General features: G+C 58.0%; 6 protein-coding genes across 6 annotated transcripts; 3 read left to right on the top strand and 3 right to left on the bottom strand.

Moving 5' to 3' along the window:
* Window positions 1-868: 868 nt before the first annotated feature.
* On the top strand, window positions 869-2,618 carry HNM1_6 (Choline transport protein; the record flags this gene model as incomplete). Its single annotated transcript, XM_066131478.1, has 5 exons — window positions 869-1,009; window positions 1,092-1,173; window positions 1,233-1,508; window positions 1,567-1,735; window positions 1,796-2,618. The coding sequence occupies 5 exons, from the start codon at window positions 869-871 to the stop codon at window positions 2,616-2,618; spliced, it is 1,491 nt and encodes a 496-aa protein (XP_065987649.1).
* Window positions 2,619-4,259: 1,641 nt separating this feature from the next.
* Window positions 4,260-6,567, bottom strand: G6M90_00g094350 (uncharacterized protein; the record flags this gene model as incomplete). Its single annotated transcript, XM_014685313.1, has 3 exons — window positions 4,260-5,853; window positions 5,997-6,102; window positions 6,168-6,567. 3 exons carry the CDS (start codon window positions 6,565-6,567, stop codon window positions 4,260-4,262), a joined length of 2,100 nt encoding a protein of 699 aa, XP_014540799.1.
* Window positions 6,568-7,492: 925 nt separating this feature from the next.
* On the top strand, window positions 7,493-8,566 carry G6M90_00g094340 (uncharacterized protein; the record flags this gene model as incomplete). The annotated part of the gene is made up of 2 exons (XM_014685312.1): window positions 7,493-8,092; window positions 8,153-8,566. 2 exons carry the CDS (start codon window positions 7,493-7,495, stop codon window positions 8,564-8,566), a joined length of 1,014 nt encoding a protein of 337 aa, XP_014540798.1.
* Window positions 8,567-9,584: 1,018 nt separating this feature from the next.
* On the bottom strand, window positions 9,585-10,349 carry SR4_1 (Spherulin-4; the record flags this gene model as incomplete). Its single annotated transcript, XM_014685311.1, has 1 exon — window positions 9,585-10,349. The coding sequence occupies one exon, from the start codon at window positions 10,347-10,349 to the stop codon at window positions 9,585-9,587; it is 765 nt and encodes a 254-aa protein (XP_014540797.1).
* Window positions 10,350-11,276: 927 nt separating this feature from the next.
* UGE5 (UDP-glucose 4-epimerase 5) lies at window positions 11,277-12,551 on the bottom strand (the record flags this gene model as incomplete). Its single annotated transcript, XM_014685310.1, has 1 exon — window positions 11,277-12,551. The coding sequence occupies one exon, from the start codon at window positions 12,549-12,551 to the stop codon at window positions 11,277-11,279; it is 1,275 nt and encodes a 424-aa protein (XP_014540796.1).
* A 1,279-nt stretch (window positions 12,552-13,830) lies between these two features.
* On the top strand, window positions 13,831-22,698 carry G6M90_00g094310 (uncharacterized protein; the record flags this gene model as incomplete). The annotated part of the gene is made up of 4 exons (XM_014685309.1): window positions 13,831-14,060; window positions 14,144-14,969; window positions 15,037-21,500; window positions 21,567-22,698. The coding sequence occupies 4 exons, from the start codon at window positions 13,831-13,833 to the stop codon at window positions 22,696-22,698; spliced, it is 8,652 nt and encodes a 2,883-aa protein (XP_014540795.1).
* Window positions 22,699-22,755: the final 57 nt, after the last annotated feature.

Raw genomic sequence — 22,755 nt, 5'->3', positions numbered from 1 at the left:
GAGTCAATATATTGAATACCCTCTCCACGATATTGACATGTCCCGCTTGCCAAGACTCCGGGGCCGGTACTTGGAGACCTGCCCGGACGGCCATAAGAAAAAGAGGAAGAGGCCTGAATTCCAAAGTTAATAACAAGAGGACATGGATAGGGGGTCTGGTTGAATCCAGCTCCAGTTGACACCTTGGGCCACTCTGTTTTGGACGCAGCCTCTCAACAACCACTTACCCCAACTCCCTCCCCAAGTACCATCGACTTGACCACTTGATGCCTTGTACGGTCGCAAGGGCGTCATGACTGTATTAGTTTTCCATGTTAATGACAGGAATTCGAATCCCATTGGCAGGCTACCCGGCATGGCCCGCCACTCCGCAGCCCTCAGTCTCTATACTCGGTCGTGTGTCAAAGCCGCCCCTCAACTCGCACTCACCCCGAGCCTTGTCACGTCTTTGATTATCAATAGTCTGGCAACCCTGTGAAACGGCGTCTGCCACAGTCCCCTTCAGACACCGGTCGACGACTCCTACGAAGTCGGAATCGGAAACTAAAAGGCGGGGAGCGCCAGCCAGCCATGTCCAGCCACAACACGGACAGCAACCGCTCCCTTATCGCAATGGCAATATCGACGTTGTATTTGGTCGCCAGGCGGATGCCCTGATTGAGCCTAGGCCGCATCCTCGCGAGGCTAGTTTGATCGTCACCACAAATTGTCCATCGTGATGGCCACCAACGCACCTCTACCGTCGACGCTTCCTTTAAAAAAGTAGCCAGCGCAATCTACACGGCGCGGTTGTTTAGAGCGTCTGAATAGTTTTTTTTTTCTTTTTTCTTTTTTTGTTTTCATCTCGACCGCATTGTACGCAGAAACCATGGATGAGGAACGGCGTCTTGCCCAGCTGGGCCATGAGCAGGAGCTCCAGAGGCGATTCTCCCTGCCGGCCTTGGTCTCGCTATGCATCTGCCTGATGGCGACGTGGGAGGCCACTTCGACCGTGATTGCGACCGCGCTGGTGAGCGGTGGCTCTCCCTGCCTGTTCTACAACTAGTAAGATCATAGAGTCGAGAAAAAAAAGCATTGACAGGCTGACCAAGCGTAGCGTCTTGTCGTTTTTCTTTTCCATGTGCGTGGCCGCCTCGCTTGGCGAGATTGCGTCCATCTATCCCACTGCTGGAGGTACGTGATGCACTTTTCAGCATAGTTTGTGGCATTTTACCAATTTTTGCTCGCTACAGGCCAATATCACTGGGTTGCCGCGCTGTGCCCCGGGCCCAGCAAGATGACGGCCGCCTATGTGACGGGATGGATCTCGGTAGGCGGCCAGATCATCCTGACGTCGTCGGCTGCGTTTGCTGCGGGCCTGCAGACGCAAGCGCTGATTGTTCTGAATGACGACGGCTACATCCCGCTGCGATGGCAAGGGATGTTCCTGTACTGGGGCGTCCTCACCTATGCCGCCATCCTGAATATCTGGGGCATGCGGGTGATGCCTCATGTCAACATCCTCTCAGGTAGGTGTCCATGTCTAAAAGACGTCCAAGTCGGCTCCTTGTTTTCTAACCTCGTCAGGCATCATCCACATTGCGGGATTCGTCGGCATACTTGCTACGCTGGCGGCAATGGCCAAGAAGACGACCAGCCAAGTCGTGTTTCTCGACTTTGTCAACAGCAGCGGCTGGGACAGCGACGGCATCTCTTGGCTCGTCGGGCTTGTCAGCGCTGTATATCCATTTCTTGGGTAAGACGTTGTGCCCCGTTGTCCGTGACAATATTTGCTGACCCTGGCTTGTCTGCGCAGCTACGATGCGGCGTGCCATCTTGCCGAAGAGTTGCCTCAGCCGAGTCGAAACGTGCCGCTGGCCATGATCGGAAGCGTCTTTGTCAACGGCGTCATGGGTCTGGCCTATGTCATTGTGCTGCTGTACTCGGCTGGATCTACGGACCTGGAAAATGCGCCCTTGGGCTTCCCGTTCATGCAGATCTACCTTGACGCTACCAACTCACGCGTCGGCACCACAATCATGTCCATCATGGTCATATTGATCGCCGTCGCGGCCACCATTGCGGGCATCGTGTCGACGTCGAGAACCGTTTGGGCTTTTGCTCGCGACCAAGCGACCCCTTACCACGAGGCTCTATCTCACATCAGTCCCCGTCTGCAGATTCCGCTCAACGCAGTTCTTGCCGTGGTTGCGCTCCAATTCGCACTGGGCTTCATCTACCTGGGTAATGACACGGCATTCAATGCCATCCTGTCCATGGCAATCATTGGGCTGTACTTGTCGTATCTATTGCCCGTCTTGTATATGCTTTTTCACGGCCGGTGGAACTTGCAGCCGCACCAGTACGGCAGATTTCGTCTTGGGTTTGTGCCAGGCATAACACTCAACATTTTGGGTGCTATATGGATGGTTACCGTCATCATATTTAGCTTGTTCCCGACGACAATGCCTGTTACGGCAAAGAACATGAACTACTCCATCGTCGTGTTTGGTGGTTGGATGGTGTTTGGTCTGGTCTACTATGTATTTCGTGCCAGGCACAAATTTCAAGTTCCGTTGGTCGACTCGGATGCCATCTCGGGCATCGAGACGCAATTGGATGAATTTGAGAAAAGTTAGAGGGCAGGTATCCCGATATCATATTCTCTGTTTATTTAGCTAGCCTTTTTTGTATCAAGATTTTTTTTTTTGGCTATATTCCTAGCCTAGCATTTATATTGCAAGACAGGAAAGTCCCGAGGAATACATTGTGATACGCCCGTTGCTGGACCCGTGGAAACACCCATTTTATTTCAGCGTGCTGGTTGGTTCTGAATCGACTGCCCGCAAGGAGTTGGGAGTAAATGCGGAATTACAATATATATCTGGGAGATGTATTGGTGTCTCTTGCCAGCCAGAATAGCACCAAGCCTAGGAAATGAATAAAAGCACAGGTGATTTTTTGACGTCAATTCTTTAAAAGATTTCATTTTCTCCATGGAGGTATTTATTGCTGAATTAAGGCACCGTGATAGTAAAGCACGCTATATCCATCCAAGAGTATCTTACGTATTGCAACAGGCTAAGCCAAAGCCGCCCAGACATCTATCTATCCATGTTTTGCTCCGGCTATTATAACTGTAAAGGGTCCCGAATGCAACAGTGTCCTTGGATCATGAGCACCTACAATATCCGGGAACAACACAAGCGCTCATTATAGCATTAGAGAGAGGTATTTCCGAGTAGAAACCAACAGCTTTAGACAGCTTCAATAACTCGACCATTTATAATTCGCCAGACAAGTAGGTTCGGCGGGGGTAATCCAATAAGTAGCTGCAATAACTACTATACTATTAGCACCAACTCTATCGTCGCCATACATAAAACGCTTAATAAATTCTATAATCTAGTTCCGAGGACGTTTATTTCTGCGCCCTCTTCTACCAACAGCTGCATTCGCTTCTGCACGGTTATAGGCACGTCAATTTCGTTGGTACCGTACCTGTGCTGTCGGTAACATATAATCGTAAGCCAACATTGAATTTGTAGCCTGTATATTGAAGCGCTAGAAGTAAGCATTATATGAAAGCAGTCTTAACTTGAGTAAATATTATTCTTACATACCACTTTATACGTTTTTCTTCCCGCGAGTCGTAAAAGGCAGCATTGCGAATTCAGGTTCTGACTCTAGGGTACCCTCATTTCAACAAGTTGAATAACATCAAAACCCAAAAAACCAATGCCGAGATTTAATAAACAGCATCTAGGCAGCACTAAAACACGAGATAGATTTTCTCAAGTTAAGCAAACTCAAATATTCAGAGTACCAGACATTTATATTTAGAGACTAGCCTATAATTTCAACCCAAGATCAACAGTCAGAGTACAGCGAACCATCCTCTCCCACCAAAACCACACAAAGGACCGACAGATTAATTATTTTCCTCCAGTCAATGCTTCCTGATACACATCTCGAACCCCGCCGATATACCAGCCTACTCCATCACGCACCGTGACCACATGCAAGTCCAGCATCCCCCCACGCCGCAAGCAATGCAATGGTGCCACCATCAGCACAAAATAGTATATGCAGGAATGAAAAACCAAAAACACCAGACATCAATCGAATGGGAAACTGGCCCGTCAGCGTGTACTAGTCATAATCCGACCTCTATCAAGGGGCCGAGATTTGCATTGAATGCTTCCATGTTTTCCCGCAGCCTCGACGAGTTTACAACACAGGCGTCATCTTTACAAATATTACATATCGACCAGACGAATCTACAGCTTGACCGGGGTCCACAGCAGAATGTCTACAGGTCTCCCGGAAAGCGTCACCCACAGAATCGGCGGCTCACTACCGACCTTGGTCGACTTCAGAGGCCCAAGGAGCGTAGTGGTGGCGATGCCTCCAGGAAAAGTGACGGGCACAGGGGCACTGCACGTGTTTCCGTTAGCCGTCACCGTCACCTTGGTAATGGTCTTGCCGTCAGCAGAGTACGTATACGACGACTTTGGCTGACACGCATCGAGGGCCATCCGGTTGAGGAAGTAGGTAGCGAGGTCGTCGTGCTTGAGCGACAACAAGGGCCAGTTGGTCAGGCGCGTCATCTCCTGGGCAATGGTCTCGACCCAGGCCATAATCAGGGACTGCTTGCCCGTCTGCGAGCCGATGGTCAGAGGAGCCACGTCGGTCTGGCGCATGTTGGCCTGGTGGAACATGTACGGGTCGGCCTGGAGGCTGAGCAGGTTGCGCGTGTTGACGGCGCGCGCGTTGTCGAGGAGGCTGTTGAAGTCGCCCGAGCCGCCGGACGTGTCGATCCACTCCTTGACAGTGCACGCCGGCAGGTCGCAGTTGTAGTAGATGGTGGTGGCGAAGCGGGGGATAATGGTGATGCCCTCGCGGCCGTTGGTCTGCACGGTCGAGCGCAGCGGCCAGTAGACGCTGTTTTGGTTGCGTAGCACGGGGCGCGTGTTGTCGCCGACCACGTAGATGATGCCGTTGTCGGTCCACGCCTTGATGGCGTCGGCGTTGTGCAGGCCCGTGATGGCGGGCGGGATGATGCCCTTGGGGGAGAACCGCGCCGCCCGGTCGATGCCCACGGACTTGAGGAAGGCCTGGTTGAAGAAGATTTCACGCGTGGCGTCGTGGTACGTGGCATTGTTGAGCTCCTCGTGCGAAAACGTGTGCGACACGTGCGCAAAGGCGTTGAGGTTGTTGGTGTTGGTGAACCAGGCGCCGAGCGGCTCGAGCTTGGAGCAGGTGGCCGACCACGTGTAGCTCACGAACTCGGCGGGCCAGAGATCCACGCCGGTCCCGGGCGGCTTCATGAACTCGAGAGGTGTATCTGGGGGGGAGGTGTAGTCCACGGCGTAGGCTGGCTTGCAAGTCGTTTCACCGCTTGCCGTTGCCGTGGAGCCGATGATGTTGCCGTTGCCATTGTGGCCCATCTCGAGCCAAAAGTTGGACCCGGCGGGCAGCCGGGTAGCCAGGTTCTTTTGCCAAGCGACATGGGCATCCAGATCTCCGGGTCGGAGCCGGAAGGTGGTGTTTGGGGGGTAGTAAAGCTCCGTGTCCAGAAGCACGTCGTCAACCTGGGTGCTCAAGTAGCTTTGGCGCTTGCCAACAAACAAGCTGCGTGTCATCCAGTGAATGTAGGCGTGCTGCAAGAAGCTCGAGGTCTGGGACCAGGTAGGATCCCAGCTGATGAACCATACCATCTGCTCGCGGCCATTGGCGGAATGCACCACGGCAGCGGTTGTCTTTGACGCAAAGCCGGCGGCCGCCTCAAAGCCCGCCACTTCCTTGGTCGTGGTTGTGTTTGTGATGGTGGCCGGGTAGTGCCAGAGACCCTGCGTAGACACGCCGGCATTTCTATTTGCACTCGTTAGCTGCCGGTATATTTCTCTTTTCTGAACAACAAGACAGAGAGAGATGTCATGTTTCAGGTGGGCACATGCACGGTGCAGTGCGCGTGAACGTGCTGCGTTGCATCGCGGCAGATGAATGTGACGTACGCTTTGAGATTTGCCCCGGGAAACTGGGAAATATCGGTGAGACTGATCTTTTGCTCGGTGTTGCTTCCGCAACAGCCGGGCTCAGCAGTATTGGCCACGATGGTACCTTGGAAAAAGTCAGGACGAAGCGGACAGAGTAACGACATGGACGTTGCATCCCGCGCAACTCACCAAATTCTGCGCTAGGAAACTCATTAATTCGAACCATGCGCACCTTGAAGGTGGACTGGTAGCTGTTTATTTGAGCCCACTGCTGGGGCGTGAGGGCGCTGGCAAAGGTGCCATTATTATCATATGCAACATTGGAGATGACGACGATGCCGCCATAGTTGCCCTGCGTCGCCGAAGAGTTTAGAACAGGCAGGTTTGTTCCCCCGGCGGGAAATATAACTTTTTGATAGGGTATGCCATAGCCGTCGAGGCCCATGGCCGCGCCTTTGGCTTCCGCATCATCGCGGGCCAGGATCAAGACGGTGCTCCCAACGGTGATGGCGGCAGCTGGGAGGATATTGCCCAACAGGCAGAGGGCACAAGCGGCCCTGGTGAGGGCATCAACAATACCGGACCGCATGCTTGGTGCTGTCTTGTGCTAGGGAAACAAACGGTCTGGTGGTCCTTGTTGTTCTTGAGAAACCGGTTTCTTTACAAACTGGTGTCCAAGCTCAATTATTAGTCCAAGGCAGACGACCGGCGAGTGTCCCAATAAGAGAGCAGTGGTTTTAGGTTTGCGGGTCACGGACACTCTTTGTTCTTAAACAATCAAATGCGTCTGCAAAAATTCTCATGAGCGACGGCGTGCCATGGTAAGCGTGCGGCTGAAGGGCATGACGAAACAAAACTCGCTCGTTCTTACGACAACCCGGCCCAGACCAAGATAAACACAACCAGCGTCCCATGCCCAGAAAAAAAAACAAAGCATGTATGTACGCTTCCTCAATTAGCTTGCTCGGCGGACAGGGAGATTTGGCTAGGGCCTGGCAAAATCATGCGACGAGGCAAATACGAGCTGTGGCACATCCAAGTGTCCATCCGGAGTTTCGTCAGACCCTTCAGCCTTCACCGGAAACTGCTGACTGGTGCGTCCGAGAACGAGTCAACCGGGATAAAGAGGCGAGACGTGTCTGGCATGGACCCCTGTCCTGGCCTCCGCGCTTCCCAGAGTCTGGATCGGCTGGTACGACGATGGCACGGCCATCCCGGCGCTGAACCCCCTGGACGGGCTTGTGAACCATGGTCAAAGCCCCAAACGCTCCAGATGTCCCAGACACAGTGCACCTTGACCCCAGCCTGCTGTGCTGGCAGCTCCAAGGCGATCGAGGCCGTGGGCCACGGTGGGGCGATCTGGGGGCATTCGGATGGCAGAGTCTCGCTCGAGTCCGACGAGGCCAGCCCAGACCAGACCGCCGCGCTGCATAATAGCCTCGCCGCGGCTTGCAAAGTCAATCGTCGAGTCTGGTCGTCTGGAACAACGCGAGATGCACTGGAAGCAGCCCGCCATGGATCAAGACCTGCAAGACACCTCGAAACCACTGCGGCCCGCCCGCGCGCCGTGGTGGCGGTCCAAAAAGTTCATCATTGCCGCCGCCATTGCAGCCGCCCTCATCATCATCGGATTGGCAGTCGGCCTTGGCGTCGGCCTGACCAGAGGCAAAGGCGGCGACGACGACGACAATGGCCAGGAACCACCGGGCGGCGACTCTGGAGTCAACCGAACCTCCGTCTACAAGCCCAAGGCCGGCACGACGTGGCAAATCATCCTCAGCAAGCCCGTCAAGCTGGGCGACAACGGCGACGTGACGCCCAAGATGGAGGCCTACGACCTCGACATGTTCGACAACGACGCCGAGTCGTTTGTCAAGCTTCACAATGCCGGCGTCAGCGTCATTTGCTACTTCAGCGCGGGCACCTACGAGGACTGGCGCAGCGACAAGGACAAGTTTGACCAGGCCGACATGGGAAAGCCGCTCGACGACTGGCCCGGCGAGAGGTGGCTCAACGTGTCGAGCCCTACGGTGCGCGACATTATGAAGGCGCGCATCAAGCTGGCCGCCTCCAAGGGCTGCCTCGCCATCGACCCGGACAATGTCGACGGCTACGTAAGTGAAAGAATACTACTCCCCCTAAAAAAAGACACGCAGCTCACATGCCACGACTAGCAAAACGACAACGGCCTGGGCCTCACGACGGAGCAGGCCGTCGACTTTGTCAAGTTCCTGTCCAGCGAGGCCGCCTCGTACAACATGTCGACGGGCCTCAAAAACGCCGCCGACATTATCGACGACGTCTTGGACGTGGTGGCCTTTTCCGTCAACGAGCAGTGCGTCGAGAACAGCGAGTGCGAGTCGTACGCGCCCTTCATCAAGGCGGGCAAGCCCGTCTTCAACATTGAGTACCCGAGCGACGCCGGCGCGGCCAGGGGCGTCAGCTCCGCCGTGTCGACGGACATTTGCTCGCGCAGGGGCAAGTCCCAAGGCGCCGAGAACTTTAGCACCGTCATCAAGAAGATGAACCTGGACGGCTGGGTAGAGTACTGCGACCAAAAGGTGTTTACGACCGACATCTTTAGCTGATGCAGGAAAGGGGGGACGTTTCTGGAACAAGCCACAAACTGCTTTCCAGAACGACCAGACGTTTTGAGAAAAACGAAAAAAAAAAAAAAAAAAAAAAAACAAGCGACATGCCAAGCAAGCAAGGGGAAGCCGTTTTAGGAACAGCCACCGGACGTAATTATTTTTTTCAGGGGAGACTTTACTGTTTTAGAAGACGAATAGCCTAATTTGTATCGTTACTATTACTACTAGCCGAATCTTTAAGCCACATTGTTTATTTTTCAGGGGAGACTGTTTTAAACGACGAGTCAAGTAGACTACTCTGTACTGTAACTATGTACTACTAGCCGATTCTTTAAGCCACATTTATTTTTCAGGGGAGACTTTACTGTTTTAGAAGACGAATAGACTAGTTTGTATCGTGGCTATTATTGCTAGCCGATTCTTCAAGCCACATTTATTTATTTATTTTCCAGGGGAAGCCGTTTAAACAACGAGTCAAGTAGACGACTACTTTGTGCCGCGACTATATACTACTAGCCGATTCTTTAAGCCACTTGACATTTAGTTATTTTTCAGGGGAAGCCGTTTTAAAAGACGAGCAGACTAACTTGAACCGTAGCTACGTACTATTAGCCGATTCTTCAAGCCACCAGACATTATTTATTTTTCAGGGAGACCGTTTTAAAAGACGAGTCAAGTAGACTACTGTGTGCCGCGACTATATACTACTAGCCGATTCTTCAAGCCACATTTATTTATATATTTTTCAGGGGAAGCCGTTTTAAATGACGAGTAGGCCGCTTTGTCCCGAAACTATATGCCAGACTATACTACACTAGTCGATTCTCAAGCCACATTCATTTCCAGGGGAAACCGTGCGGTGTCCCAGACGAGGGGCCAATTTCGCACCCAAACGACCACACACCACCACTGGTCGAGTCTTCAAGCCACACACACCTTCTTTCAGGCGACATGGCCGTCAGAGAAACAAATAGCGCCAATCTCTACTCTGCACCAGCCCACCAGGCTCTTCGTCTCAACTTTCCGAGCACTCGGCAGCCACGGCGGCGGTTAGCTCGGTCCACACCGCCGGCCACTGCGTGTAGCCACCGTCCTGCTCGTCCGTCACGTAGATGCCCGCCAGGCCACACGCCAGCAGCCCCCTCGTCAGGTCGCGCACCTGGCCGCCCTGCACGCGGCTCGAGTGCACCACGGCGGCCGTCTTGCAGCGCACCTCGTCGGCGGCGAGGCGCAGGCGCTGCTGGCCCGCGGCGTCCTGGTCCCAGTGGCGATGCGACTGCTCAAAGACGACGACGTAGTCGGGGTGCGCGAAGAAGGGCCGCGGCACCACGACGCCCGGGTTGTAGATGACGAGCCCGTCGCCGCGGCCCGTCGTCTCCTGGCGCCACGTCGTCTTGACGTGCTCCGCGAGGCCGGCCATGTACGCGAGGTGCGCGAGGTCCGAGGGCATCTCGTCGAAGAAGATGCCGCCGAGGGTGATGCCGTGGTGCTGGTTCCAGCGCGCGTACCGGTCAATGTCGCCGCGCACGTCGGCGGCCGGGCGCTTGCCGTAGCTGCAGTAGACGTAGCCGACGGCGCAGATGTTGGGGATGGCGTGCATTGCGTCCAGCGCCGCCAGGTAGCTCGCGTCCGGGAGGGCGTCCGGGCCCGGTCCGCTGTTGGGGTTGACAATGGCGACGAACCTGACCTCGGGGTGCGTCCGCGCCGCGGCCAGCAGAGGCTCCCACGCCGTCGGGAGGGGGTACATGTACAGCGGCACGATGAGGAACGGCCTGGCCATGTTGACTGCTGTTTTTTGGCGCCGGAGATGGATGGATGGGGGAGTCGAGCAGGACGCAGGTTCAATCAAGTTTGCGAGTTGGTTGCAGGCGAGGTAGGTGTGTGCTGTCTGGTGGTCAATTTGCTGCATGCACGCACAGCCACGGTGGACGTCGACTCGTCGAGAGCACTTGCCAGCGCACCAGACCCTTGCGATTTGATGACGCCAAGCCGTGGTCCGGGCGCAAAGAACGCTCTGGGGCCGTTTATTGCCCCCAGGCCGGCTTATATAACTCCATGTTTTTAATTCATTTGCTAATTCACCGAGTCGATTTCATTTGGCAGTGAGGCGCTCGCCCGAGGTGGGTCCCTGACCCGTTTGGCGGCGCACAGGGACCAAAAGTGCCGACGGGCCCCACCCTTTAGACTTCTACAGCGACCCCACCTGGATTGACCTCATCCAGGTGTGGCCCTGCGCAGCCGCAAGTCGACATGGACGGTTCTGCACGTCGCACCAGCTGCATCATCCTTTAGACTCGTCGAGCCACCTGAAACAAGCAGACGCCACTGGACCAGACACGACCTGAACTTGCTGGAAACGTCGCAACGCTCCGGGATGGCCCAGGGACCCGACGTTTGGGGACAGAGCCCCGCGTGTCGTGCACGACGTCATGGCCAAGGGAAACGCCACATGTCGTTGTTATGTCTGCTAGTACTTGTGAACTTGTGAATTGAATTCAAGACAGATCTTCTATTAACCCGGTACCGTCTCCACAATGCAGATTTTCCACGACCAGATGCCCTATTACATGTATGTACCTATTCCTGGCACCAGCCTAACACATCAATTGATCCCTGCCCGCCGAGCCCGTAGCCATCGGCACTGTACTCCAGGGATCATTGATGCGGCTGAAGCGCCGGCTCCTCAACACTTGCACACTCGACCAAACTACGACGTCGGAGCCTGCGCCTTGGATACGAAGTTCCACAGGTCCTCGGCGCACTGGCCGACGCTCTCCTTGGCCTCCCAGCCCAGCTCTCTGCAGGCGCGCTCGTTGGAGGCGACGCACGAGCCGACATCGCCCTCGCGGCGGTCGGCGAGCCTCACGGCAATGGGCCGCTGCGAAGCCCTCTCGAGGCTGCGCACGGCCTCGGCCACCGTCGTGCCTGTGCCTGAACCGAGATTAAACGTACGGAAGGGCTCGACAGCCTGGGCGGCCAGCGCAGCGACGTGGCCCCTCGCCACGTCGGACACGTGCACGTAGTCGCGGACGGGCGTGCCGTCGCGCGTGTCCCAGTTGGACCCGAAGACGTCGAGGTGCTCGCGGGCGCCGGTGAGCACCTGCGTGATGACGGGGAAGAGGTTCGTGGGCGTGCCCCTGGGGTCCTCACCGAGGAGGCCCGAGGAGTCGCAGCCAATCGGGTTGAAGTATCGGAGGCACGTTATGCGCCACGCCGAGTCGGCCCGCGCAATGTCGGCCAGAATCGCCTCGCAGAAGAACTTGGTCCTCGCGTAGGGGCTCTGCAGGCTCGCAAACGACGCGGGCGTCACCTCGGCGCCGTTGTCGTCGACGTACGACTCGGGGTGCACCAGGTCCTCCTCCCGCAGCGGCCGGCCCAGGTCCGCCTTGCAGCCGTACACGGTGGCCGACGAGGAGAAGACAAAGTTGCGGATGTCGTGCTCGCCCAGCAGCGAGATGAGGTTGACGAGCCCGCAGACGTTGTTTTGGTAGTACTGCACGGGGTGCGTGATGGACTCGGAAACCGACTTGAAGGCCGCAAAGTGAATAACACCCGATATCCGGGACCGCCGCGCGCTGTGAGGAGCCTGCGCGTCGGTCTCGGACGCCTTCCAGCTGCTTTCTGAATACAGGTCCAGGACGCTGCGCATGCTGTGGCTGCGGTAGTCGAGCGTGTGTAGCTGTAGGGACGGCATCTTGGTGCCCCTGCTCGCGTGGTGCTTGACTGCCAGGTCTCTGATGCGGTTAAAGGCCACCTTGAAGCTGTTGCTGAGGTCGTCCACAATGGAGACGCTGTATCCCGCCTTGAGAAGCTCAAGCGTTGTATGTGATCCGATGAAGCCAAGGCCGCCAATTACCAGGACCACCTGGTCGGCGTCGTGGCCGTGTTGACACTCGCCATCATCAGGCGTGCTGGGACGTGAAGAACTCAGTGATGTCCCCCCCGACGACGGGAGGGATTCTGGATGGGACAAGGACGGCATGGCAAAGGAATGGTGCGTGGCAGCGAGGTGCTTCGTATGGTTCCGGCACCATCTGGCCAAGACGGGATTTATATCTGGTCTGAATTTAGTGTGCCGCCGGGAACCAAGGAGACACTGGCGGCCGCGGGAAAAAGGACGAAAAGCGTGCCTGCGCACAGTCGAGGCAGCAAACTTCGAGCCCGAGCTGACGCCATACGACTCCAAGGTGACAGAAACGTCGGCCGGAGCTGAAACGGCCTGCCCAGATTGCATGCCTCGTCCTATAGAAACGCAATCAAGGCATCCGTGCCACTAGCTGCCTCCTATGCATGACAGATGCTGCTGCATTGGCTCCTCTTGCCATCCCATGCCGTATGCCTAGACCCTTTGGGTTCGGAACTAACTTTTGCCCTCTCGCGGAGAAAGTCCAAGAGCCAGACGGCAAGGCAAGCCACCGCCTGCTCGAGGAACCCGCAATAAAACGGCCTCTCGACCTGACACACAGAGACTGCCCGTAACTGACAATCGTGGTACGGTACTGACTATTACGAACGGCCGGCATACGATTTTCATGCTTAAAAAAATGGAAATTTCTCGTATAAGCTTGTCTGACTATGCATGCGGCGTTTCAACATGGATAGGCGCCGGCTCCTATTGGGGCAGCGCCGTCGAGCGTCGACTCACGTCATCCCTGACTATGTAGCACAGTACCCGTTTATGTAGGCTGCGAATCAGCACGTTGCGGCTGAAAGGAGAAAATTACCAGAAAAAAAAAAAAAAACCAGGCCACCGGCCGGACTAGTGAGATTGGTCGGCCGGACAGGCTACTTGGCACCTGAGCGCGATTCCAAATATAACTTGGCGCCCTTTTGGATTTGCATCGGGATTTGCGGCCCCCAGACCCTGGCAATTTGCGCCATTGCAGGCCAGGGGTCAAACACTTGCAGGGATCGGCTTGGAAACGCCCGACATGGACATTGAACATATGGGGGTTGCATGCCGCCACCTCGGGGTTGCACTCGACGACACGCGTGTAAATCACGGCCAAGGTCCTTTGCAATTGCTGAGCAAGCCGCCGTCAGTTTGCTTGGCGGTCCAAGAGTGCCTAGTCTCGCCGGGCCAAAGGGACTGATTTCCTCCTTGCCCAACAAGACCGACCTGTCAACCAACTGGTCTGTTTCTACAATACACTTGGACCTTTTTTTCGAAGCTTGCCTCTCCTCTCAATCTAATCGTCTGTTGATGCTCACATGTTGCAAGGCGGCCAACGGGGGCATTGTGAGCTGGACATGGTGGTATTATGACCTCGTTCTTCCAGCCTGGGTCCAACGACCCGGCCATTAAGGAATGCGGCAACTCGACCTTTGCCGTGTACTGCAACTCGGCCATTCCCACGCACACCCTCCTCCGGGAATGGTATCAACAAGCGACTCTTGCCGTTGGGGGTTTCTCTCTTATTTTTCCCATTTTGCTTTTCATCGTCTTGCTTGCGCGGCAATCATGGTTCTCCAACACGTTCAAGCGCCTCGTGTAAGTTGTCGAGATGGCAAAAAAAAAAAAAAAAAAAAGTTAAAAAAAAAATAATAGAGCAAGACTAACAAGTGACGTCGTAGAGAGCGCCTGCGGAGGAAAAAGTCGGGATACCAGAGTATCCCGCCAGCGCCCAACCTGGTGACGTTTGAGTCGACCAGGTCGTTCAAGGTCTACTCCATGATGGAGACGCGCGAGAGCGTCGACGTCGGGACGTCGACCGACAGAAACTACGACCTGGCCATCTTCCCGCTCACTATTGGGGACTTGGGCGGCGACGAGGGATGGGACGGGTCGAGCATGACGGGCACGGCGTGCCACGAAGTCACCAACCTGGCCTACGTCAACCTCCAAGACATGGACCCGGCCTCGCTGCAGCCGCTGGAAATCACCTCGACCACGGAATACCTGGTCCGCAGCTGCGTCCGCAACCACCTGGCCGGCCTGGCTCTCCGGCCCTCGTCGACGATCCCGACCGGCCAGGTCGAGCAGCTGATCCAGCGGCTGCACCACTGCGACGTCTCCGTCCTGGTGCTCTGCCACCACGACTCGCCCGACATGGACTCGCTCAGCTTGCAGTACGCGTCGGGCGTCATTCTCGAAAACGCCTGCATCCTGCCCAACGGGCAGCGCAGGGACTACTTCAAGGCCAAGCGGCTCCGCGAGGTCATGGTGCGGTGCGCCACGGAGCGCAGCCAGAAGCTCGGCTTCTTCATCGGCTTCTCGGAGCTGTGGGAGACGCGGCCGCACCCTTCCGTCGTCCGCCGCGCCGTCAAGCTCGCCGAGCACTTTGGCGCCGTCGTCGAGCACGGCTTTGCCGACCCGAGCATGAAGCTCGAGCGGCCGCCCCGGGATGCCACTTACACACTCAGCGCCTTTGAGTATCTACGGCGTGGCGTCGTGACAGAGGTGAGTGAGCCTGGGAAAGTTTGCGTTTATATGCCTCCCCAACGCGTGACTAACAGCACCTGCGCAGGTCCAAAAGAGCTGGAGCTCCGAACTGAGGACGGTCCAGGTGTCCACCGCACCGGAACAGCTCAATCAAGAGGGCGGCAGCGGCAAGGGCACCGTCGCCGAGGGCCTGCGTTGCTTGTCCCTGAGCAAGGTGGACGCCGCGCTGCCCTTCGCCTCGCTGCTGCTGCAACAGGAGCCTCTGCCGTCCTGGCTCACCGTCCTGCAGGAACAGGAGGTGGTCATGGTGCAGCCGCCCAACTATCTCCAGCAGGCGCCCAAGCGGACAGACTTTTGGAAGTACTCCGCCGACGGGACGGAGCTGTCGACCGCCGGCTGCTTCTCCATCCTCGCGGAGCCGTCGGCGCAGGACTACTCTGCCGTCCTGCAGACGCAGTGCCACCTCCGCGAGCTCAAGCTGCTGAGCGCCGTCAAGGGCGCCGAGATTCACCGCTGGGTCAAATCCCTCCAGGAACTGACGGAGCCCAAGGAGTGCCGCGGGCTGATCAACGACCTCGTCACGGGCCTCAAGTCGCAGAGCGTCCTCGTCTTCAGGGGCCTCGACACGGGCTTCAAGATCCCCGACGGCAACTCGTACTTCTTCGGCGTCTCCCGAACCCGCGACGAGAGGCAGTACCTCGCCCTGGACATTTACATCTCGCAGTCGGCGCCGAGCGACGCCAGCGCCGTGCTGCACACCTGGCTCGCCCACCACGGCGTGTCGCGCGCAACCTGCTTCGAGCTCGAGGCGCGCCTGGAAGGCCTCGCCGGGCCTCTCCCCCCCGGCGGCAAGCTCCCGCTCAGCATCCGGAGCGCCGTCGAGTCGGGCACGCACGCCGAGATACTCCAGCTGCTGCAGCAGATGCGCGTCGCGCACCTGCAGGACGCCTGGCGGTCGCCCATAGAATCCCTCTGCGAGGCGCGCCTCACGACGCAGACGTCCAAGTCGTCGTGGCTGCGCGCGCACGCCCGCCGCATCCTCGACGGCTCCATCACCATCCAGGACATGCTGCTGAGCCGGCTGGAGAGCTACGTCGTCGCGGGGGCGACGGAGCTGCCCTCGCTCGAGAACCTGGTGGCGCTCTACGAGGCCATGAGCGCGAGTATCCGCGACGCCCTCTTTTACGGCGACAAGGAGAAGCTGAATGCGCTGACGCACGTGCTGATTGACGTCTTCGAGTTTGGCACCGTGGGCGAGCTCGCCGAGAAGATTGACGTCAACGCCGACATGTTTGCCCTCATGTTCTTCACCGCCATGCGGAGGGAGGCGTTTGAGGAAGTCTACATTGAGTCGACGGACCGCTGCCCCATCTTCCTCTGCGCCGACCAGGCCGCCGTCTTTTCCGAGCTGTGGGTTCTGGGGTCGCAGTGCGAAATCTTCCTGGGCCTGTTGCCTCGCGATCTCGGCGACATCATATACGACCGGTACCGGGGCTTCCTCGAGGCCTGCCCCCCGGTGGCCGCCGACAGAACCGGAAACGAAATCATGACCATGTACTCCGCGCTCGAGGCCAGCTCGCCCCCCGGCGACGCCAAGGCCAACGGGGAGAATGCCCAATCCGCCGGGCCGAGGCTGTCGACGCACGAGACGCTCCAGCTGTGGAAGAGGCAGCTCGCCGAGGTGGGCGCCATCACAATCTTCAGCTTGCCCGCCATCATCGACGTCCTGCTGCTGACCTTTCTCGGCCGCGGCCTGTTCATGACGGCGTTTATGGACCCGGCGCACATTGAGGCGGCCGCGTACGCCCTGCTCATCTCGCTGCTGGTGACGGCCGGTGTGACGGGCTGGGTGGGCAGCACCGGCTCCTACTACCTGAACCACTACGCGTACGACAACATGACGCATTTCCACGTGCAGCGTCTGTCGGGCGGCTTCATGCTGACCCTGCTGATTGCCGTCGGCGGCTTTGTCGGCTTCACCGTTGCCCGCTCCGTGACCAGCGGCCTCGTCTTTGTGGCGTTTGTCGTCGCCGTCACCACGTACCTCAATCTGCTGGGCATCATGGCCACGATGCACCAGCACGGCAGTCCCATGACCTCGGGGCGCACCGTGCTGTGGCGGACGATTCCCGTGCTTCTCATATCCCCCGTCGTGACGACCTTTGTCAACGGTCACGACCTCGCCATCTACCTCCCCATTACCTACATGACCATTCTGCTCCTCTTGTACCAGTATCGCCAGCTATGCCACGAGTGGAACGGGTGGATGAAGAATATTCCCCTTGTTGCGGAAAAGGACATTCTGACGTGGTACGAGTCGAAACTCGGCTCCAAAAAAGGCAGCGGCGCGGCGGAGCAGTCGGATGGCCGCAGCAAGATGGCCCAAGAGGCCCTCCGCGACGCGGTCACTTGCTACGTGCGACGTGGCCGGGACGACAAGGCCGCCGAGCTGAAGAACGATGCGTTTGTGAAGCGCGTCGCCGCTGGTATGCCTTATATAGACTGGCTCTTTAAAAAGACCAACCCCGACGGCAACTTGCCCGAGACGTTTAGCAGCGCCTGGTACACGCAGCTCGGCGAGTCCAAGAAGCAGCAGGAGCAGCTGGCCCGGGGGCTCAAGGAGCACAATGTCGTCATGCTCTTCCGCGATGCCAAGTTTGACCTGGGGCAGAACCTGGGCCTGTTTCTCGTCGCGCTGATGGACCGGTGGGTTGGCATCATTATGAGCAACGGCGGGCACCCCGGGCGGAGTATCTATACAGATTCGCGCGCTCGGTACGCCATCTGCTTCTGCGTCCTGTATTTTTTGATTGGTGTCGTCGTCTTGGACCTGACGCTGCAAAAGTACTGGACTCTTCGGTTCACCCTGTCCAAGGACAAGCTCGTCGACTACCGGCACGCGCAGGATGTTGCCGACCAGTGGGAGAGGGTGCGTCACCAGAAACTCGGCATCGCGCTGGTGGAACTCCTCGCCAGACTCCTTATCCTGTTTGGCATTACGACTCTTCTCATGTGGATTCTCGTCGACAATCCCGAGTCGATGCTGCTGTACTACCTCTACATTGTGGGCTACACGGGCGTGATACTGTTCCAGTTCAACCGGTGCTTCACCACCAACGTACACGGCCACGTCTTCATCATTCTTGGCTCCGCCATCGTTGGCTTGATCGTAGGCTGTGTCTTGCATGCCGCTCCCAAGACGTCCGGGTGGCTATACTCTGATGTCGTGGCGCAGAATATCGCCGCGTTGCTGGCGGCCTTTGGAACCCTCCTCTGGACTTGGAAAGACTGGTTCGCCCCTTCGCAGGCCACACCCGCGCTCCAATTCTCCAAGAACAAGGACGCGTTTTACGCCCAGCGCAAGCTTGAAGCGGACCCGGGCATCGAAACCGGCATATCGATTCGGCGCTTTGTCAAGACGCCCCGGCCGTCTTTTAAGCACGGCGACGGTTCGTTTCTCAGCGAGAAGATTGACGACATTCTCGTCCGGAGCTTGATGACGCCCAACGCCACGTCCAAGGCCTGTTCGTGGGCGAGCGAGTTTATCCAGACAGCCTTCCAGGCCTGGGAGGACGGCCTGGTCGAAATCACCGTGGTGGACCGGGAGAGCTTCATCGACGCGGGACTGCAGCATCTCTTTTCGTTTAGCCAAAGGGATGGCGACGTGCTCAAAATCACCGCCGGCTTCTTTGGCGACTACGAGCTGCGACTGCCCGCATGGCAAACGCAGCTGGCGCAAATGATTGCCGAGTCTCTCATGTACCACACGGCCCGCGTCGAGGGCGAGCTGACGCACTCTCAGGCCGTCCACGCGGAGCACTTTCTCCATGGAACCACGCCCATGTCGAAGCGCATCCAATTCGAGCTGGCACTGGCGGATGTAAAGACTCTCCGGCAGACCATGGACAAGACAAACTCGGAGCTCTTGCGCCGCCTTTCCCTCGACCTCAATGTCGACCTTGGTTGGAACACTCTGCCCCCTAGCGTGAGGGAGGCCATCGTCTGTCGCATTACCGGGCGGCAAGTCAAATCGTCCTATGAGTACGAGGACTGGCAGTTCAACCAGGACGTCGACGTGGAAACCATTGACTTCCATCTGCAGCTCGGCCTGGAAATCTTTCGCGCCTGCAAGCAGCGGTCCAACATGGCGACGGATCTGAGCCCGCCGATGGACTTTAAGGACTCTTTACCGCCGGCGGAGCTGAGACCGGTCAAAATCCCTAGCGGCATGTCGAACGGCTTCGTGCGCGGCTTCTTTCGACGCGTTACCGCCCTTCCCGTCACATTTGCCCGATGGGTGGCGCTGATAAGCGGCGGCGGATCAAACATTGAACGTGAGCTGTATTACAGTCTTGGGTGGCTCTACTTTAGGCGGCCGATAATTTGGATCATTCTCCGGCTTTGGAAGTTTTGCTGGGCCGCGAGGAACTTTTGGATTTATTATTTCCTGGTCTATCATCGGCCCTCGGCCGCCAGAATCGTCCGCCTCACTCAGAAAGGCGCACTGCGCATCATCAAGAAGAACTCGATTGTGGTGGAACTGTCTCGAAAAACCGTCACCGGGTTTGCGCGAGACGGCCAAGATGGCAACTTGGTCTTGGAAGTCTTTGAAGGACGCCTACGTGAGGCCCCCGAAGACAAGCCCCCCTTGTTCACGGCCACGTACGACGACAAGCTGCGCCTGGCGAGCAGAACCGACCGAGACGGGACTACTTCTACATACAACTACGACTCGGCCAAGAGGCGCTCGTGGCCCATCTCCCGAGCCGTCTTCAGTTCCAACAGCCGGGCGTTGGGTTTCTACGACAAGCAGGGCCGTTTGGAGAGCGGCACCATGATGCTCAACTCGGAGTCGCTGGTGTTTTCGTACCACTACAAGACGACGCCGGAGAACAGCAGCGACATTCTTCGCGCCGACTTTCAGCCCCTAGATCGGTCGTCCAACAACAAGCTGTCTGTGTTTTGGGGCAAGCCTTCGAGCCAGGGGGACGAGGACTACAACTGGGCGCCGTCGGAGAAGATTCACCGAATCGTGCGAGTGATTGGCGACAAGACGTACATGACGGAGATTGAGTACCACCACCGGCGGGACCCCAAGACACTGACGTATCTGGTCGAGGACGGCGTGTACAAGACGATTGTGGCCGTGGTGCCCAAGGCGTTTCCCGACGAGGACGTGCTCCTCTGCCGGCCGCGCAATCTCCTGTTTGACGTGGACGACCTGCTCATCCACCACGGCGTGGGCCAGATCAACATCATGAGGCAGTTTGCGAGCACGAAGCTGTCCATGATGGCGCGCATAGGCTCGCTGGCGTGGTGGACGAGGCGCGTGCATCTGCCCGTGGCAACTTGGCGATCGCGCACCGAGCTCTGGAGCGTCTGGCTCAAGGGGGACCTGGATGCGGTGACGGCGTGCTGGATGGACGAGATGATCCTGCGCGAGGAGCCCATCCTGCGGACGTACTGGCGCGCGCGGGACGGCGGCAACCTCGACGGCGCGCGGGCGGCCCTCGACGACATTGACCAGATCGTGGCCGCCATCGAGCTCGAGACGGACGTGTCCGAGGTCTGCCTGCTTCCCATCCGCTCCGCCGACCTGTACACCATGGGACTCGGCAAGGACGCCAACCAGGTCACCAACCGGCCGCAGGACTGCTACAGCGACACCAAGGACCGCGTGTCCGTCATCGTCAACGACATTGGCTGCTGGCCCGAGGCGCCCGGCGGCGTGTCCAACTGCCGGCGCGACCTGGTCAACGGCCATGGCACCATCCGGAACCACGTCATGGCCGAGTGTGCCAACGAGTACGGCATCCCGCGCTTCCAGATCGAGAAGAATGTCCAGTCGCTCAAGCTGCTGCCGCTCTGGGGGCTCGACGGCAAGACGGCCAACCACGGGCTCATCGACAACATCCTGCAGTCCGAGGTGGACGACAACATCCGCGACACCGACGTCCAGCGAGACATCACGCGCGTCTTTGTGCCGCTGCTCAAGGCCTTTGTCAAGGGCGCGCGCACCCGCGACTACACGCGCGCGACGCTGGCCACCTGCACCAACGTGATGCTGTCCATGTCCAAGTACTTTGAGAGCAAGGACTACAACACGACGTGGTCGTCCAAGCAGGTCGAGGAGGCCTGGGTCGAGGCCTGGCTCGTGTCGTACGACGACCCCAACATCCAGGATCCCGCCGAGTGCTTCGACATTGCGCGCCCGACCCTGTTCGACTTTCGCGAGGCGCTGGGCATCTACATTGCCTACTTCTTCATCTTCTCCGTGCGCATCCCCGACGAGTGCCCGCGCGTCTTCCAGAGCACGCACCACGGCATCAGCAGCCTGCTGGGCATTATTCTGAAATACCGCCGCGGCGTCACCTTTGGCATCTGGGACCACGCCATCCTCTGGCGCGAGTCGTGCCTCAACATCAGCCCGGCGCAGTGCGAGCTGCCGCTCTCGGTGCAGTCGATGCTGCTCCACGGCATCCGCCTGGCCAGCCGCCTGTCCTACTTTCACGCCGATGTCATCACGCCGTGTACCTCGCTGTTCAACCCGTAAGTGTCCATGGGCCCTGTCTCGTAGACGTGCACTCGCGACTTGCAAAACTAACCGTCGAGCAGCATGTGGGAAACGGAAATCGGCAGCGACAGGGGCAACATTTGCAACCGCAACCTGTTCAGCCGCAAGATCGACCCCATTGTCAACGGCATCAGCAACATGGACTCGTTCGAGCCCATCGACAAGGTGCGCACGAGCAAGCCGACGGCCGTGATGCTCTCCAACGTCCAGTTCATCAAGGGCATCAAGACGGCCATCCTGGCGGCCGACATCATCGTCAACCGCTACGGCTTCAAGGACTACCGGCTCATGGTGTACGGCGCCAAGGACCGGCAGCCGTCGTACGCGCTCGAGATGGCCAAGCTCATCGTCAAGAACAACCTGTCGGAGAACGTCATCCTCGCCGGCTTCGGCAAGCCGAAAGAGGTCCTCAAGGACGCGTGGATCTTCATGAACTCGTCCATCTCCGAGGGCCTCCCGCTGGCCATTGGCGAGGCCGCGCTCGCGGGCGTGCCCATTGTCGCGACCGAGGTCGGCGCCACGGCCCTCGTCATGACGGACCCCAACGACGCCGAGCAGCGGTACGGCGAGGTCGTCGCGCCCAACGACCCCGTCGCCCTCGCCCGCGCCCAGCTCAACATCCTCTGCATGGTCGGCCCCTGGACCAAGTTCGTCGACGGCGAGGACCAGCCGCAGAGCCTGCCCGAGGAGATCGCCCCCGACGACGTCGAGCGCCTCTACGAGCGCATGTACGCCAAGACCGAGGACCGGCGCAAGCTCGGCCTCCTGTCGCGCGAGGTCGTGCTGCAGAGCTTCCACGGCGAGCGGTACCTGCGGGAGCACGAGCAAATGTACTGGATCCAGTGGCACACGGCGAGGATGCGCGCCGACATGGCCAAGGGCAACAAGAGGAGGAAGTATACCGAGTTTTCGTCGCCGCTGCCCATGAGGTACGTGGACGAGGGCGTGGTCGGGGTGGAAAACTCGGCCGTGCTCGAGGACGCCGAGTTGCTGGAGAAGAGCGTCAAGAGGGAGGACCACGGCGTGACGACGGAGAAGATGGCCCCGACGCCGAGTGACCTCGAGAGCGGGAGGGTGTCGCAGTCGTCTACGCTGCAGGTTGTACATACGGGCGAGTTGTATTTTGCCGGACAGACGGCCGCGACTGGATTTACGAACTGGGCCCCGGGATAAAAGGGCTTGGAGGCATAGCGATTGCATACAGCATAACTGGCGTGATTGTACTACTAC

This window comes from Metarhizium brunneum, chromosome 6 (assembly GCF_013426205.1).
Source record: "Metarhizium brunneum chromosome 6, complete sequence".
NCBI classification, from domain to species: domain Eukaryota; kingdom Fungi; phylum Ascomycota; class Sordariomycetes; order Hypocreales; family Clavicipitaceae; genus Metarhizium; species Metarhizium brunneum.
This window is presented reverse-complemented; position numbering and strand designations above follow the sequence as displayed.